The 17,912-nt window shown below is 49.2% G+C and overlaps 2 protein-coding genes across 2 annotated transcripts; both read left to right on the top strand.

Moving 5' to 3' along the window:
- The first annotated feature begins 53 nt into the window (after positions 1 to 53).
- On the top strand, positions 54 to 1,840 carry RBP5 (retinol binding protein 5). Its single transcript, XM_074816807.1, has 4 exons — positions 54 to 302; positions 567 to 745; positions 1,207 to 1,308; positions 1,672 to 1,840. Exons 1-4 carry the CDS (start codon positions 230 to 232, stop codon positions 1,723 to 1,725), a joined length of 408 nt encoding a protein of 135 aa, XP_074672908.1. The 5' UTR covers positions 54 to 229; the 3' UTR covers positions 1,726 to 1,840.
- A 6,430-nt stretch (positions 1,841 to 8,270) lies between these two features.
- C1R (complement C1r) lies at positions 8,271 to 15,867 on the top strand. Its single transcript, XM_074810432.1, has 11 exons — positions 8,271 to 8,358; positions 9,137 to 9,365; positions 9,595 to 9,787; positions 9,969 to 10,112; positions 10,261 to 10,457; positions 10,933 to 11,080; positions 11,165 to 11,286; positions 11,880 to 11,958; positions 12,369 to 12,506; positions 14,265 to 14,339; positions 14,573 to 15,867. Exons 1-11 carry the CDS (start codon positions 8,351 to 8,353, stop codon positions 15,373 to 15,375), a joined length of 2,136 nt encoding a protein of 711 aa, XP_074666533.1. The 5' UTR covers positions 8,271 to 8,350; the 3' UTR covers positions 15,376 to 15,867.
- Positions 15,868 to 17,912: the final 2,045 nt, after the last annotated feature.

Below are 17,912 nucleotides of genomic sequence, written 5' to 3'. Positions count from 1 at the left end.
CCGAGGTGGAGGCGCTGGAAGCGGGGGCAGGCCCTGCCTTTTCCGCACCCCCCGACGCGGGGACTCTTACTGCGGCGGGTAGTCCGGGAGCCGGGCTGCCCCCCAGACCTCCACCCACCGCGGGGAGGGCACCGGCCCGCCCGGCGAGCAAGCTGGGTCCCAGCCCCGCGCCTCTCCCGCTCCTTGCCCGCTCTCCTCCGCGCAGCCGGCCCCGTCCCTCCGCCCCGGGATGCCTCCCAACCTCACCGGCTACTACCGCTTCGTCTCCCAGGAGAACATGGACAATTACTTGCGCGCTTTAGGTAACTCCCGCCTCCTCAACCCGCTCCTTCCTCCCCTTTCGCTCCGTTCTGCCTCCAAAAATGTCAGAAATCGGGAAGGGGAGGAAGGGGTTTGGGAACCCCCTGGTCCTTCTGTCTGTGCCCATCACTTTTGTGCTGTGGTGGAAGTGGGGAGGAGATATCACGGCTGGGGCTCCCTGGCCAAAAGCGGAGGAGCTCCGCGGAGATGCTGCTAGAGGGGGTGCCCAGGTCGCCCACAGATCTCCCCTCCCTCTCATCCTCCAGATATCAATGTGGTCCTGCGAAAACTGGTTTGCCTCCTGAAGCCCGATAAAGAGATCATCCACACGGGAGATCACATGGTCATCCGCACCATCACCTCCCTGCGGGACTATGTTATGGATTTTGACCTGGGAGTCCAGTTTGAGGAAGACCTGGGACCCGTGGATGGACGCAAGTGCCAGGTGAGAAGCCCAAACGGTGGGTGCAGTTTGGCATCGGACGGGGCTACACTAGAAGTTCAGGGACTTGATTAGCTTTTGTTTCATGAACCACATGAGAGCCCAGCCCCAGAGTTGGCGTGCCCCAGCAGGTCCAGGAATAAGTGGTTCTGCAAGTAAATCACTCACAGCAAAGGGTATGAGCACCAACAGCCAGAAACCCAGTGGTTTGGGACCCAGAGGGTGCTATCCTCTGGAGCAAAGCCCTGAAAAGACTCAGCCCACTTGGCAGTAGCACTTGGAAGCCAGAGGGTCATTCACCTCCCATGGAGAGCATCGGTCCCAACGAGGCACCAGAGACACCAGATCAGGGACTGCATTTGAAAATGTGTCTTAGAGGAACAGTCTGTCATCGCTGGAAATCTGTATTGCCAGCACCCTCTTGTCTTGGGACCGTGTCTTCCCCTCTCCTGCTTTCTTTTCAGACAACCGTCTCCTGGGAGGGGGATCAGCTGGTGTGTGAGCAGCTAGGAGAGAAGAGGAACCGAGGCTGGAGGCACTGGCTGGAGGGGGACCAGCTGCATCTGGTGAGGAGGGGTCTGGCGCAGCGTGCTAAATCCCAGTCACAGTGAGCTGGGGGGGGGACACACACACCCAGTGCGGGCGCTGCGGGCTGTGAGCCAGCTTCGCAGCTTCCTTCCAGCTCCTCTCAGACTTCAGCCCCGGCTCCTCGGGGGCAGCCAGCACTTCACACAAACATCCGCCTCCAGGGTTTAAAAGTTAACACAGCTCAACAAAGGCTCTGGCCCTTCCCTGCCCCGCAGCCTGACCCGCCGGGCCTTTGGAAGGGTCGGGAAGGGGCAGCAGCATGGGTCTATGACTCCAGCCAGCACCGGGAGGGCAGGCAGGGATCCAGCCTAACCTCCTCTTTCGCCCCTCCTTTTTCCCAGCGCATGACCGCTGAAGATGAGGTCTGTGTCCAGGTTTTCCAGAAAGTGAAGTGAGCGCTCCACCGGATGGATGCCCAGACGGGACCCCCCCTGCTCCTGAGTGCAAACTGCCCAGGATTGAAAAAGAAACAAGACCCGAGGGAGCCGAGCCCCCCCGCCCCCCCCCGCCCCGAGCCTGTAGCAGTGTGGTTTTTTTCTGCCTCGTCTGTCGCCCGACTGCGGGATGGGACGGGATGAGACGGGGCGGGCCGGGACCTCCCGCGGCCGGGGGTCACAGCGGGGCCGGGCCTGCGGGGAGCGGGAGGCGGGGAGAGGAGGCGGACAAGGGGGGGCCGAGGCGGGGAGGGCGATGGGCCGTCGGCTGCACGGAGGCTCCTTTCAGAATAAGAGCAGGGCGAGGGCTGCCCCACGGCCGGGCCGGCAACCCCCCAGCTCCCGCGCTTCTCCTGCCCGCCCCGCCCCCCCCCCCCACCCCCCCACCCCCACCCGACGAAGGGAAACCCGGCGCTCCCCCGTGGCTGCTCCACGGCTCACAACTCCGGGAAGCAGGAGTTGGTGCACGAGTGGGCAAGGGTGGCTGAGGCTGTCCCTTCTGTGGCCACCAACACCAGCCATCCTCTCCCGTCCCTTGGGGATGCCTCATTCTCAGGATCCTGGGATCCTCGAGCAGGATGCGGAGGAAACAGAACTTCGTCCTTCCGAGTCATGGATTTTCATGTAATGCTGTGAAATCCAAGGGCTGGGGCAAAGGAACTAGCTTCATTGTTCACTCCTGTGAAGGTCCCGAGAGTGAAGAAGGCTCAGGCTCTCCTCCTGGTATAAGAAACCTGTTGCATTTAGGGTGAGAATAAATTTGGTAAGAGATGAATCCCCTTGTGTTCTAGCCGATCCTCAAAGATTAGAGAGGCTAGGGGCGGCTGCACTTACCCCTTAATAGGTATGCCAATTGGGGCCGTAACTATAGGTCTGACTCAGATGCCCGAACAGCCCATATGCTGTAGGTCCGGTTGCGTTCAAAAGAAGCCGCCAGATTCATGAATAGAGCGGATTAGTGGCCGTCACTATAGGTCTGACCCAGCCCAAAGAGCCCATACACTGTAAGTCTGGTTGCATTCAAGAGAAGCAGTCAGATTCATGAATAGTACGGTTTATTGTTATGCAACATCTACAGATTCTTTAAGATTGCCTGCGATAAGTGCACAAACTGCAGGTTGGCTCTAGAGCACTACACAAAAGATAAAGGATTGCAATCACACACACTTAGTTCCCAGGTAAACACTCAGCGTAGCCAAGGGCTCAAATCTTACCAAAAGGCGTCCCTTCTGGGGGGGGCAAGAGCACAAACCCATCAATCTGTCCCTCCAGTTTGGTGTCGGATTATCGTCCCTCCGATTTGGGTACAAACTCAGGGTAGTATTTATCTTGTGTGAGCGGGTGGGACTGTAGTCAAGCCATTATCTTTTGAGTAACGACACAGCATGTTCCTTGGTGCGAGGGGTGCAGCTGGTTTGTGTGAGGGAGGATTTTTTTTTTTTAACGAAAAGGGAGGATGAGGAACAAGGCCGGCTTGCTACTGCAAAAATCATCCCTTGAGAGAAAAGGGTAGAGCAGGAGATAAATCTGTCCTTGAGAGGAGTGAAAGAATGGCACTGTGCGGCCTACACCTCGCTTCGCATTCCTCCTTGGCACCACAGCAGACACAAATCACTGGACCTCGATCCTATCCTGTGCTTGCTCTGGGCACCCTGTGTCAAGGAAATATGTGTGTTTACAGATTTCTCACTGTTTTGCTTTTCTCACGCTTCCAACACCTAACAAAACCCTAGCCACCGCCTCTAGCCCCAGTGCTCCTGGCGTCCCTGGAAGCATCTCCCCATGGCCATCATAGCTCCCCTGGTTCACAACTCCACTCTACAACTGGAGACCAAGGGGCAGAACTATAGGAGGTGAGTTCCCCTAAAAAGTCAGACCAGTGCCAAAGGCGTGGGTGTCCTTTACTGGAGACACCTGACGGGATGTGCACGAGCCCACTAGCAGTTATTTTTGAAGAACACTTGTGGTTGCCCCCTAACAAAAGGTTGAAGGGCAGGGTACACAGAAATGCGTAGCTACTGACATCACAGAGAATCAAAAGGTAGACAGATGTTGAAAACACAGGTCCTTTTCAAGCTGAGAAAACGCATTTTTTTCTTCCAGCAGCTCATCTAAAAAGTAGTCTTTTCCAAAGAGCTTCTTTTCAGAGAACTGCAAAGATGAGTGCTGTGAGAAAAGCATTACTTCAGAACATGTGATAAGGGGCTGGGGAGCTGCAGCTGTACCTATCATGCCGACCTCTGGCTCCTCAAGGTTGTCTCTGAGGACATTCCAGCCTGTAGCACCCCATCAATATCCACACAAACCCAATGAGCAATCATAGCCATGCCATACAGCATGTCATTTATCTGCTCTCTGCAGACGTCCACAACCCATCATTCCTTCTATCATAAGGAGCCTCTGCGTTATCTTTGTTGTATCACGAGGTTGCAAAAGGCAGAGCTTTGACTGACAGCAGCTGAAGTGGTTCAACTGTTGCCCTCTTCATACCGCTCCATACAAGGAGAGCCCTTCCGAGCTGCTTCTGATCCCCAACACCAAGCTCACTTCACCGTGTCCAGACTTATATCTTCCAGACTGTGTGAACAACAGCTAATCAACTCATTTCAGGCCCTGCACTAAAAGCTGATACGAACTTTCATTTTTGGAGCTTACATTCTGGTTTGATGGCAGACAGGTATTGCCTTGAGGTGGTTAGCCAGACTCTTCCACTAGCATGGCAATGTTACGGAGGCTTCCAAATAAGCAACCCACCACCAATTTAAAAAAATAAATAAATTTCTTTTTTTCTAAAACCACCAATCAGCCCTCCGTAGATTACAGATCTGGATGTCCGCAAGAGGAGGACAGAATAACTTTCTGGGGTTTAACAATAACCCCAGAAACTTTACAAAACCCCACTCCCCAGAGGTTTAACGAAAACCCAAACGCAAATTTCACTTCCTGGGGTTTAACAGGAACCCGAAACGTAAACAAAACCTCACACCCCAGGGGTTTAACGACAACCCCAAACGCAAACTTCACTTCGTGGGTTTAACGAGAACCCAAAACATAAAACAAAGCCTCACAGCCTAGGGGTTTAACGACAACCCCAAACGTAAACAAAACTTCACTACCTAGGGTTTAACGACAACCCAAAACGCGCTATCACTCACCTGGAAAGTGAGGGCTCTCAACCTCGAGGACCTGCTCAGGGCAGCGTCCCGACCCAAGGCACCTCGAGGAGTTTCCCTGGGCGGCGTCCTGAACCCAAGGGGAGAGTCCTCTGACCACAGCGTGCAGCTCCAGGGGACGAGCTCAAAATGGCTCCCCCAAGGGACTCCGTTTATACCCAGACCGAATCTGACCTGTAGTCAATAGTGGCTCCCATTGGTCAAAGGTCTCAACTACCGCGAGACCCTAAAAACAAAGACAGCCAAAAGCTGCCACGTTTCAACAACCAGGAAGCTCTGTTTTCACTGGGCGGATGCACCTGCCACAGGCAAACACCCACATAATTGTCATGTAAGCCTGTGAGGTGATATGCTGAGTCACAGAATCATCTCGGTTGGAAAAGACCTTGAAGATCATCTAGTCCAACCATTAACCTCACACTGACCATTCTCAACGATTGCTTCTGACCAGTTGCCAGCCATCATATATCTGTGACAGCCTCTTGTCTTCATGAAACATCCGGTTGTGCCAGAACCATAGATAGGAATCATACCCACTTGATGTGGTCCACAGTCATAATAATCATAAGGGATAGTATTCCAACCTATTCTACGGCTTCAGTTAGTAATTACCAGCACTACTAATTCTCTGGTTTTTCTTTTGTAATCATGCTGCAGGTGCGATGCCTAAGTCAGATGGTGAATTTGCACAACAGTACTATATTGCTGAGACATGAGCCTGTGGGAGGTGAGGATGCCAGCGTAAGGCAGGGGATAAGGTGTGATACTGGGACGACACTGTCTTCGCTCTTGCCCCTTGCTGAGTGGCTAGTGTTGCGGAGCTACACCCCTTCTGGTGTATTACATTTGGCTTTGATCCTTGACTTAGAAGCTGCAGAAACAGACTACCAAGACGATGATGCTTCTCACAATCTCACAGCAGGGGGAAGACCCACTCTTAGAGTCCTAAGCCTTCCTTTGGTGCAGGTCATCTTCCTATTGGTCAGAGCTGCAGGAGTGGCATGATTTGTCTGAAAAAATGGTAAGCCATTGGATAGCACAGGCCTGGCTGTGTGAAGCCAAGCCCTATGACTAGTGGTGGAGTCTCCCCAAAAGGCTGTGATGGGTAGTCAAACCAAAGGGTTGAAGGTAGAGTGCCCTGGGAAAGCAGCTCAGTGTTTACAGCTGAGCCTTGGTCTGTGGCCCTGGTGTACTGTAGGGTAGGTGGTGTAGCTGTAGGAGGCCCAAGAGAGGTATTTCTCTGTCCTCCTTGCTTCAGGTTTGAGGATAAAGTATCCAAGTCATCTTCTCCTCAGTGGGTGAGAGGGTCTGCACATCAGAGGATGATTCTAAGGCTGTAGAATGTCTTTCCAATGACCTCCTGCAACACACTGTATTCAAAGCAGGAGTCACTCTCCATGAGAGGATGTTGGCACCTTTGGCTGTGCTGAAGACCTACAGTTTCTTTACTTTGCTCTGATATTATCTGGATTTATTGTCCAGTCCTCTTGTAATCCAGCTGAGTCACACAGACAGCAAACAGGAGCTAGTTTTGGCGTTCTGTAGTCCTACATGTATTCCATGGTCCTACATGTATTCTGCCCTTAAGCAAAGAAAGACAGACATCCTCCCAAGGAAAAAATGGTACCAGGTATTTCCTCGCTCCTACCTATGCACAGAGCATCTGAAGGGGAACGCCACCAGTGGGAGCACTGGAGCAGGACTGAGGGCATTGTCCAAATCAGGTGGGTCTACGGGCCATGTATTAGAGGTGGGCTGCTCCAGTTAGGCATATCCCCAGCTAACCACCCTTGCTTTACCAGCTGAAGTACTCTCCCTAGTAGCCCAGATGATGTTATCGGGGTGGGAGGAGGAAATGAAGACGTGGGAGATGCGCCTTGAAAGCGCCACAGGGGGCTCCCAGTAGTGCCCTCTGGATAGAAGATTCCTTGCCAAGAGCACATGGAAATGTTCGGCTTCCTTACAAACGCTCCTCAGTCACCTCTGTCCACCCGTGCTTTGCCAGAGAACACTCTTCCCACCAATGACCTGCCCGCAGCAGATCTCTCAGAGAGTAGTTTCCTGTGCTTGCCGGCTACTTTCCAGATGTGGTCTCTGAGTAAAAGCTTCCCTTCTGGTGGGACAGTAAGCCAGCAGAACCTGCTCTGGCACAGCCTGCTCAAGGATGTTCGTCATGCAGGGGAGATATTTGGCTGTCAGGAAGTACTGGGGTAATGTCCCCCCTTAATCTTAATTCCAATGTGTGGGGCCATATGGTGTTATTCCAGAGCCACTAATTACATGTTGATGTGATCTTTTGCAGATAATAATTCAAAGACGTTTGATGAGCAGGTTCGCTAGCACATTTCCATAAATATCCCAAAGACGTTTTCTTCATTCTTTTTAACACTATTTTCATTCAACATATTTTTGTAGCTGTGAATTATTTCCTATGATTTCAATGCAAGAAACTTGCTAATTTCTCCGAAGCCACCCATAATTCTAAGGGAAAACATGAAAATGGTGGTTTACCTCTTACACCAAAGTCTGAAAGCAAAGAAATTTTAAACCTCACGAAGTTGGTGGCACACAATAGATGTCTTGGGCACTATGTTGATAAAAGCCTGAAATGTGTTTGAGGGTTGCTATCTTTTCTCATTTCCCCATTAAATACTGAAGGCCCTATCTGTATTGTTTCTCTTAAAAATGCTTGCAGAACAGCAAGAAGGGTCTTTCAAAAGGGACTTTTCTCAGAATGCTTTTAATTCCATAGGTTTGTTCACTTTTCTTAGCATCTATTCAACTCCAATGCCTGAGGTTTCTTGCTTTTCCTGAAGAAGCTCCCAGTTCCCACCCCAAAAAACCTCTGAAGTGCTCTTCAGCAAGCCAGAACTGAGAAAGCTTGACCTTTTTGACAGTTTTGGGGGGTTTTTAAAGTTTAAATTAATTTAATTTCTGGTCCTCCTACACCAGAGGGCTGCCCAGAAGGAGTGGGGGAGGCTTGCTGGGGAGGAGGTCTTTTGGGGGGACCAAACTCAGAGCAGCTGCCAGATTGCAGCTCAAACCCTAGGAAGGATCTCCAGCAATCCTTTTCCTGCCTTCTGGCCCAGAAGAGACCGATGGACCCTGCCTGGCTGGGGGGTAACAGCCCCCCAAAAGCACTCCCCGGCGCCCGGGTTTGCAGGGACGGGGCGCGGGGCGGCGGCCGGCGGCTCGGCAGCAGAGGGCAGCAGGCACCAGGCGGCGGGGGCTGCTTCCACCGGGCAGCTCTCCCCTCCTTCCCTCCCTCCCTTCCTCCCTCCCTCCCTCCCTCCCCCCCTCCGGCTCTCCCCTCCTACCTGCCCGCCCCCCGGGCTCGCCGCTGCCCGCCGCTCCGGAGCTCCGGCCGGGGCAGCGGGAGGACGGGCCGGGCTGCGGGCGCGGCAGGAGAGCGCATGGACATGTGAGTGGGGGGCGTTGGGGGGGGGGGCACATCATTGCGGGGCTGGAACGGGAGGGTTAGACCCCTCCAGGAAGGAGAAGAGGTCAAAGGGGTGAAGCTCATGCTCGCTGTCCCTCCATTACTTTGCTGACATATAGTATTGAGGAGGAAGGATCTTCCTGGCTGATGTTTTCATGAGATGCGGGCGGTGAGCTTGTCTGGGAAGAGCACTGATAGTCCCGTTCCCCAGAGGAGAAGAGGGCAGATCTGCAGAATGAGGAAAAAAATGAGTGCCAACTTCTGGAGGAAAGAGATCGAGGCAGGACTGGGTAGAGGGCTGCCCAGCACTCATGGCAGGGTTGCTCCTCAGCAGACTGAGCTTGAGATCTTCAGATTCTCACCAAATGAACTAGGCAATGGTCCTAAACTAGCAATAACCAGAAATGAACCCTGGCCCAGAGCCAAAAGGAACCAAACTTCCTCTGGTTGTAAGGGGTCCAGCCCCATGACTGCTGGGAACAAGCAGATGTTGGTCAGGGAATTCACCCATGCTCCTTCAAACTGCGTCCTGGGTTGATGAATATCTTTGGCTGGGTCACAGTGCCTTGCTGGAACCTGGGTAGTGCTTCATTTCAGCTGTCCTCCTTGTTCCTGAGTGATCCGAGCCAGAAGTTGGACCTGCAGCTAGGCCTCCCTTGTTTGGATTCCATTAGACAGTTCACAAGTCACTTGTGCAGTCTCCCCTGATTTCGGATGACCTGATTTTGTGCAATGTCACAGTTTCCTTCCATGTTCACAGGCACGTTCCTTTTCTCCTGTGGGCCTTCCTCTTTTTTGGAGTGATCAGTTCCAGTCCAGTCCCAGGAACGCTTTTTGGGGAGATCAGATCCCCGAGTTATCCCAAGCCATATCCCAACAATAACGTCAGCACCTGGGATATCCACATCCCAGAAGGCTATGTGGTGAAGCTGACCTTCAGATATTTTGACCTGGAGCCATCTGAGTCCTGCTTCTATGACTATGTTAAGGTATGTGCATAGATACCTGGGCCAAGGGGTGGCTGGAGATGGGAATCTAGTGGCCACCACACGCTCTTTGTTCACCATGGCTCCTCTCATGCTTTCCACAAAGGAAAGGGAAGGAGTTAAAGATAGAAATGGGTGGAGCAGATACTGGCAACTCATGGCTGGGTAATAGTGATGCATGGAGCAGACTAAATTTTATGAGGCTACAATGATTTCCCCTTAACCTTGACAGATCAAAGCAGACAAGAAGGACTTGGGCCGATACTGTGGCCAGCTTGGGTCAACCATGGGCAATCACCCAGGAAGAAAGGAGTTTGTATCCACAGGGAACAGGATGCACCTGGCGTTTCACTCGGATTTCTCCAACGAAGACAATGGCACAGTGATTCCCTACAGGGGCTTCCTGGCCTATTACCAAGCTGTGGGTGAGTAGGCAATACCCTCAGCATGCAGAAAGAAGCTTGTGTGGCTCCAACCAATTTTCCTCCTTGTCAGGCAAATAAAGAGAAGCTGCAAGCAAGGGTATGGATCTCTATGTACTTTTAGTGCACAGCAGAGAGGTTTAACACTTTCCTCCCCTTGCCCCTGCCTCTCCTATGTCTTCAGATCTTGATGAATGTGACCCTAAGAATGCTGTTGAGAAGGATGAAAGGCCTCAGTGCCAACACTTCTGCCACAACTATGTGGGTGGCTACTTCTGTTCTTGTCGGACTGGCTACCAGCTTCAGAGCGACCACCACTCCTGCAAAGGTAAATTGAAACTTTGAAAGATGAGAGGGTTCCAGGAAAGGACCCCTTCAGCCAGGAAGGGTGGGAGAAGTGACTTAGGGAGCAGCTGACAGGGCTGCAGAAGACACAACTCCACACTCCTGACCTCTACTTTCTTCCTGTACACCAGCGGAGTGCAGCAGTGAGTTGTTCACAGAGGCATCTGGGTACATGAGCAGCCCTGACTACCCCCAGCCCTATCCTGAAGACCTCCGGTGTAACTACAGCATCCGTCTGCAAAAGGGTCTGTCTATCATCCTCAAGTTCTTGGAACCCTTTGAGATTGATGACCACCAGCAAGTCCACTGTCCTTATGACCAGCTCAAGGTACTGGAGATTAGCAAACTCTACTTCCAACCCTGCTGCCAGACCTGGACAGGAATTGTGGGGACACCACTATTTGGATGAGAAATACGGGATCCGTACAGGGACAATCCCCCAGCGTGAAGGACTGAGCATTTCCCTAGTCCCTCCCGCAGTGCACTTAATTACCATTGTCCTGAGGTCAGAGGCTCTGGGTCACAGGCCCCTGTGAGTGGAGCCAAATAAATTGTCCTTCTCCCAGTTTTATTTCCTGTTGATTTAATCTCAGGATTCGAAGGGGTTGATAGCTCTGATTGCCATGATAAGGAAGAAGCAGAGCTCATGGTAGGTCAGCCCCTTGCTCTGATCAGCAAAGATAGGTCAGACAACCAGCCCTGTTCACCATCATAAGCACTGTGGCAAACTTGCCTGAAACAGGGATACTGGAGCAGAGAGGCCTGTGTGTTTCTGTCCCTGTGATATATGTTTTCCTCATCAGATCCAAGCACGAGGGAGAGAGATTGGTGAATTCTGTGGCAAGGAGTCACCTGGCAGCATTGAAACCAACAGCAATGAGGTGGACATACTCTTCCTCACCGATGAGTCAGGGTTCAGCCGTGGCTGGAAGATCCACTACACCTCAGAGAGTAAGACATTTCTTCCCCAGAGGCTACTACAGCCTATCTACACCATTTGTTAATCCCAACTTACTTTGTCCCATTCTCTAACAGAAATACGGTGCCCACAGCCTGTCCCACAGGATCAGTTTACTGTCATCAGAGACCTGCAGCCTGTGTATCAATTTCAGGACTATTTTGTTGTCAGCTGCAAGACTGGGTACAACCTGATGGAGGTGAGATCCCTTCTCCCACTCCCTTCAGCCATATTCTGACTTCACTTCAGTTTGTGTAAGTCTCTTACCTTTCAGTAAAACTTTCTTTGGAGATTTCAGTCTTGGCAACGTCTTGCAATTTCTGTTTCTTCCTTGCTTCTGTCGGCTTTCTTCCAGTGGTTTCTCCTTTCCTAGCTCCCTTCCTTATGTAGTTACTGTTTCATGAAGCCCTGGTAGAAGATGAGAGACGAAGATCCCAGGAAACATTGGTAAACAAGAATATCTCTTTGGAAGGATATGAAATCAGACTTGAAGCAGAAGATGTCACCTGCCTCCCTTGCCATCCGATTGCCAGGACTGGGTAGCACCCCAGACTTGTCATGGTTTTATGGTTGCTGGCTGCTGATACCTTGGCCTGCTATGAAGAATTTGTAGCCTGTGGCAAACACAGGATAGAGGGAAGGCAGCAAAGGGAGAGAACAGCAACTGGAGCAGACTGCAGAGGGGCAACTATTGGACAGTAGTGAAAAGATGGGCACGGAGAATATTTTAATATGGGGAAAGGAATGTAAGGCTCTGTACAACCAACAGAGATGTTTTTCTCTTCCATGCAGGGCAACCGAAAGCTGCTGTCCTTCACGGCTGTCTGCCAGGCTGATGGGACATGGCATCAATCCATGCCCCGCTGTGAAAGTGAGTGATCTGAGAATGGGGATTAAGCCCCCGCCATGGCTTTCCCCTTCCAAGAACATGGGGAGTTCAGCCTCTGACTCAATTTCTCTGTGGCCATAGACTCATGGATATGCTGGTTGGAAGGACCCATGGCAGTCCGCTGTTGACTTTCATTACATTTTTCTGCTTGCAAAAACTTAAATCTTTTTCCTCCCTTACAAAAATGCATAAAATATCGCTAAAGATTTGCTATGTTGTTGTAACATCTAAAAGCAAGAGATCCCAGTCCAGGATCCATTTTGGAACAATTTCTCTGTGCCCGCTGTACTAACTGGTCCTTCACATCATTGCTACAATTCAAGTCGAGCCTAAACCTGTAGGCAGTAAGGCTGTCATTGATTCATCTCTTTTTTTTTTTCTCTTTTCTGTAGTTGTAAACTGTGGCAACCCTACTGAGCTGACCAATGGGGCATTCAGCTATGTTAACAAACCTGCAAACGACTACCAGTCAGTGATCACATACCGATGCAATGAGCCATATTATCACATTGTCACTGGAACAGGCGGTGGTGAGTCCTAATCCCACACAGACATTGAAATCTGTGCGTGAAAAGCCCTCTCAGATTTCCAGTTAGAACTGTCTCTGCTCCCCAGGCTTAGGGCTCATGCTTTCCTCCTGTGAGGGCTCTCCAACCTTTCCTCAGCTCTGCAGCATAGCTCCTGAGGCTTGTTGTCTCAGCCTGTTCCCAGAGTCCCTCACATCCCTCCTCCATGCTCTCCTTAACTTTTGCAGAAGGTCTTACTCTCTCATCTGTAGTCATGATTTATTCTTCTCTCGTGGATTTCATTCTTTCACTGAAATTTGAGGCATAGTGTCTGGAAATCACCAAAGTTCTGAAACCTCGCCACAGCAGTCCTCCAAGTTGCTGCAGATGCAGATAAATAAACTCTCACTCCACTCCACTGTAACACTGTTTACCTCTTTGGGATATTGTTCAGCAGCAGAGACATCTAAGGGCAAAATAACATACAGACAGAAAAATCTATTTTTATGCATCAGGTCAGAAAAATTAAGGCAACGTTCAAAACCATTCACATGCCGCCTTTTTGCACCTGAGACGCAATTTGATGACACAGGAGCTTTGGTTACAAGAACAGTATAAGGAGTTCATTATTTCCTCGCTCTGGCTGCTCTTTTAGCTTCCACAAGAAAATGTGGATTTTTAAGCTGAATCAGTTCTGGATACAGTTGCCAGCATGGACACACAGTTGTTCAGCATGCCTAAGAGAGGTGACATGCTAGCACTGGGGCCAGGAGCAAGCAGCTATGGAGTTCTTTAAGTTGGTACTAACGTTTAATTTGGTTATTCTTGCATCTGAGTTTAACTCCTTCCTAAAAAAAGTCAGAGCTCAATCTCATCAGAAAAAATCAGGAGCAAGTAAATATCAGCACCAGACAAATTCTGATGGGGAGTCAAAAGAGCAAACACTTTCTTGGAAGCATTTGCTACCAGTATAAATTGTATATAAATTACTTTTAGTCACCAGCACAAACTTTCTAAGAAAAGCAAGGATGTTGGAGGTAGTGGAGTTTGTGTTGAGAGGTGACATGCAAATTAACTGACCTGCAATACAGCCTCAGAAAGAGATACTGAGCGTGTACAGTAACTAACTCATCTTTTTCCTGTTTCTGGAAGAAACCATCTTGTCCTACTCTCTGCAAACTACAGAGACCAAAAACTTGAATCTAAAATCCGTGTCTTTAGTTCTCTCCCTTCTTTGGGCTAAGTAAGATGAAACAGTGCTCCATAAGCACGTGGACTGAGTGAAGTTAAGACTTCACTCAGATGGCTCCTCAGGCTTTTCTTCTACAGAAGCAGTGTCTGAGCTTTACTGGTCCCCTGGAACAGAGGTGCTTCAAGATGTACTTGCTATCCCAGATGGAGACATTCCTGACTGTACCACAGGCAGCTTTTCCTGGGAAAGGGTGTCTTTGGGATGGAAGAGCTGAGTGCAGCATGTGGAACACCTTACAGAGAGGAACCCCTTAAAAACTCCTATTCTATTCTATTCTATTCTATTCTATTCTATTCTATTCTATTCTATTCTATTCTATTCTATTCTATTCTATTCTATTCTATTCTATTCTATTCTATTCTATTCTATTCCATTCCATTCCATTCCATTCCATCCTATCCTATCCTATCCTATCCTATCCTATCCTATCCTATCCTATCCTATCCTATCCTATCCTATCCTATCCTACTCTTTCTTCCCACCCCATGCCTGCAGGCCTGGGTCTCATTCATTTTCCTCTCATCCTATAGACAGATTCACCTGCTCCCCTGAGGGAACTTGGGTGGATCAAGATGGCCAGGTGAGGATTCCTGCCTGCTTGCCAGGTCAGTAAAAAATTTTGACTTTGTCTGGTATTTACCAATTTATGCTTACACTCAGTACAAAGCCAGTACAACATACGGGAAGGGGACTGAGGATAATGGTATCAGTGAGGGAGGACAGGGAAATCTGTCCAGGAAGGCAAAAATAAGGTGAAATCGAATAGCGATGGTATAGGAAAGAGAGAGACAATCCAGGGCAACAGAGGGTGTCATGATCTCCTTGCATTTCTCCACAGTGTGTGGGAAGCCTGTCAATCCTGTTACTGAAGTCCAGCGGATCTTGGGTGGGAAGTCAGCAAAGAGAGGCAATTTCCCTTGGCAGGCTCTGACCAGCATCCACGGACGAGGGGGTGGTGCGCTCCTGGGCGATCGCTGGATCCTGACTGCGGCCCACACCATCTTCCCCAAAGGGGCGGGAGGGAACAATGTAAGCCTGGAGCAGCTAGCAGAGGAGGCGAACATTTTCCTCGGCCACACCAAGGTAGAAGAGCTCCACAAGATGGGTAACCACCCTGTACGTAGGATCTTTATCCATCCAGATTACAACCCTAAAGACGAGCACAACTTCAATGGGGACATAGCCCTGCTGGAGCTGAAATACCCAGTAACCCTGGGCCCTACAGTCCTGCCCATCTGTCTCCCGGATACTACCAACACCACGTTCTACATGGATGGGCACATGGGCTACGTGAGTGGCTTTGGTGTGGAAAAAAACTTTATTTCAAATAATTTGAAGTATGTGAGCCTACCGGCAGTTGCTCAAGAGAAGTGTCAGAGTTGGCTGGACAGTAAGAAGGGAGATATCCCTATGGTTTTCTCTGAGAACATGTTCTGTGCTGGCTTCCTCACAGTCAAACGGGATACCTGCCAGGGGGATAGCGGGAGTGTCTTCACGGTATTAGACACAGCAAGTGGTCGCTGGGTGGCTACTGGTATTGTTTCTTGGGGTATCGGCTGTGCTGAAGGTTATGGCTTCTACACCAAGATCCTCAATTATTTGGACTGGATCAAAGGGATAGTAAGGGAGGATAGGCTCTGAATATTGCTGTCCTTCTAGCTCAAGAATCACTGATAGCATTTAAATCTCCAGACACAGCAAATCATATCTAAAGCTTTTGATGATATCCCAAAGGCTTTTCAAACATGCAGACCATGTAACCTTCATCATGAGCACTTCTGAAAGCCACCATACTCTTTGATGAATTCTTGGTGGTACCATCAAAACTTACCAAAGCTGCCGTACCATTGGCAGCTTGTAGGATGCCTTTGTGGATGTTGTAGTTCTTCCAAATCTTATCACTGGATGAAGCCTTAATAATATCAGGAAATCTCATGACAACAAACATGTTGTTGTTTGAAGTGGTAATGATATCATCGGACTACTGCAGTCTACTTTTGTACTCTATTGTGTGGGGAGGTGGCAGGGCAGCAGATTTTCTTGAAGGATGTGATACTTTGTGCAGAGTACAGCGTGAATATTCCCACTGGTACCAGTGAGATTCTATGAATATTAAAATCATTGCTGGAGAAACCAGGTGTGTTACGTTTTTCTGTCTTCGTTTTTAACAACTACTAAATATTCCCTGTCACTGAAAGCAACTTACAGACTTTATATAGGGATTGCTTTACCTACCACTGAAGTGTTTTCAGTTCTGCAGTGGCATGTGGCAGTTGCTCACCTGTCACAAAACTACCATTAGATTACCCAGTCTGAAACTCCAGGTGGCTTCAAGGGAGGCAAAAATAAGTTGTCTGTGTGATGACACATTCGAAAGACAGGGAAGACAACAACCAATCTCATGGAGAAAAGAGCCCAGGAACTTTTACTGATCAGAATTTGAGGACGCATTTTTTTATACTATATGAAATAAAGCTCTGACTGCAGGACAGCAGCTCTAAAATGATGCTGACTCAGAGAGAAGATTACCCATCTTATGTTGTGGCTATGCTCTGGAGTTGTCTCTTGATCAGTTTTGCTACTGCAGAACAACCTGCCTATTTCTTGTGAGTTACTGAGAGAACTGAAGTCTGCGAGAGCTTGACAGGGGAACTCTGGGGTTAAGGTCATAGTTGCCTTCTCACACTGTTTTCTGTGAGATCCAGCTCCAGATCTTCTCAGGTGTCAGTATCTCTCATTTCCTTTTGAGATAATGTACGCTGGGGAGTGATCTGTGAAATTGCACATCTGATACAAGTTCCTCCATGATCTCCAGGGGTCAGAATTCTGTTGATTTTTCCCATTTGTAGGGGTAAGAGGGGAGCATGAGAGACAACAAGATCATGGAAAAACAAGGTGTCCAGTTGTACAGGAGCAATGGATAAACCCTGGTCTGGGGGAAGGAAGAGAGAATGAGGTATTCCAGGTGAAGAACAGGGAATTTCTGGGATGCTCAGTGAGTGCAGGTGACAAGAACAACAAAATACCCAACTCTTCAGTCCCTGTAAAAATTGTGAAAAATTACTGAGAAGCCATCTTAAAGAATCTCCTGCTTTGCAGGAGACTAGGAAACTTTGGGAAGCTGAGGCATGGAGAATAGATGATTTGCCAAAAATCCCTGTAGGAATCTGTGACCCTCCTAAGAATAGCAATCCCAGCTAAGTAAGTGTTTCCTGCATCCTACTTATCAGCCATTCAGCCACACTTGGTTTTCTCTTCTCCTCTGCTGTCCTGAACTGATTTCAGCAGTTTGTCTTCCTGTCCTTTTCCAGAAAGACTGGAGTTAATCAGTGAGCTAGTGAGTAATAATTTATAGCTACTTGCCTGAGTGGCTTTGTGGTCACAGAAGCTAAGGAAATGTCTTACCTTAGTTTGAAGGTCATTTTTTGCAGAACCTTAAACGGGTTAATTTTCCCCAAATCGTACTTTGTTGAGCTATTTCTACTGCTGAAGTATCCATCACATAACCAAAGCAGAAGCTTCCTGATAGCCAGACATAGCAGTCTATAAGATTTCCAGTGGCATTTGCTCACGATTACTACAGATGTTTGGGCACACCTATATGATTATGAAATTCTAAAACATACTGTGAACTTTGAAAATACAGTTACAATGGCACCACTGCATCATTATTCTTTGCAGTATATAGTCACTTCTTTGCCCAAGAGGAACATGGGCCAAGATTGCAGCCTGGACTGGTTACCAGGGATGGATACTTCCCTTTTGTGCTCCAAAAGATGAAAGCTGACATGAGCCCACCTACTTAGCAACAAGAAGAAATGACTATCAAACTTCATACTAGATTAAAGTTGGCACATACAGATATAAAAGTAAAAAGCATTCAACACCCTGTGGGTCACGGTTCCTCAGGAATGTAGTATAAGATCCTTGGTTACTAGCCCAACAACAAAATAAACTTTTGCTTGTTACACAAAATTGAATGTGCTTGAGCTGAGGGCAGGAATCTATATGAACTCTTTCAAGAGCTGCACACATCCTCCTCACCATTTCCTAGACTCTCAGAACTTAGGCTGGAAGAGGAGGTCTCTAGTCCAATCCGCTGCTGACAGCAGGATTAACTGCAGAGCTTCAGGGCCTTGCCTGAGTGTTGTGGTTTGAGCCCAAGGGCCACTCAACTG

This window comes from Strix aluco, chromosome 2 (assembly GCF_031877795.1).
Source record: "Strix aluco isolate bStrAlu1 chromosome 2, bStrAlu1.hap1, whole genome shotgun sequence".
NCBI classification, from domain to species: domain Eukaryota; kingdom Metazoa; phylum Chordata; class Aves; order Strigiformes; family Strigidae; genus Strix; species Strix aluco.
The sequence above is the reverse complement of the archived record's forward strand: the minus strand, read 5'-3'. Positions and strand labels throughout refer to the sequence as shown.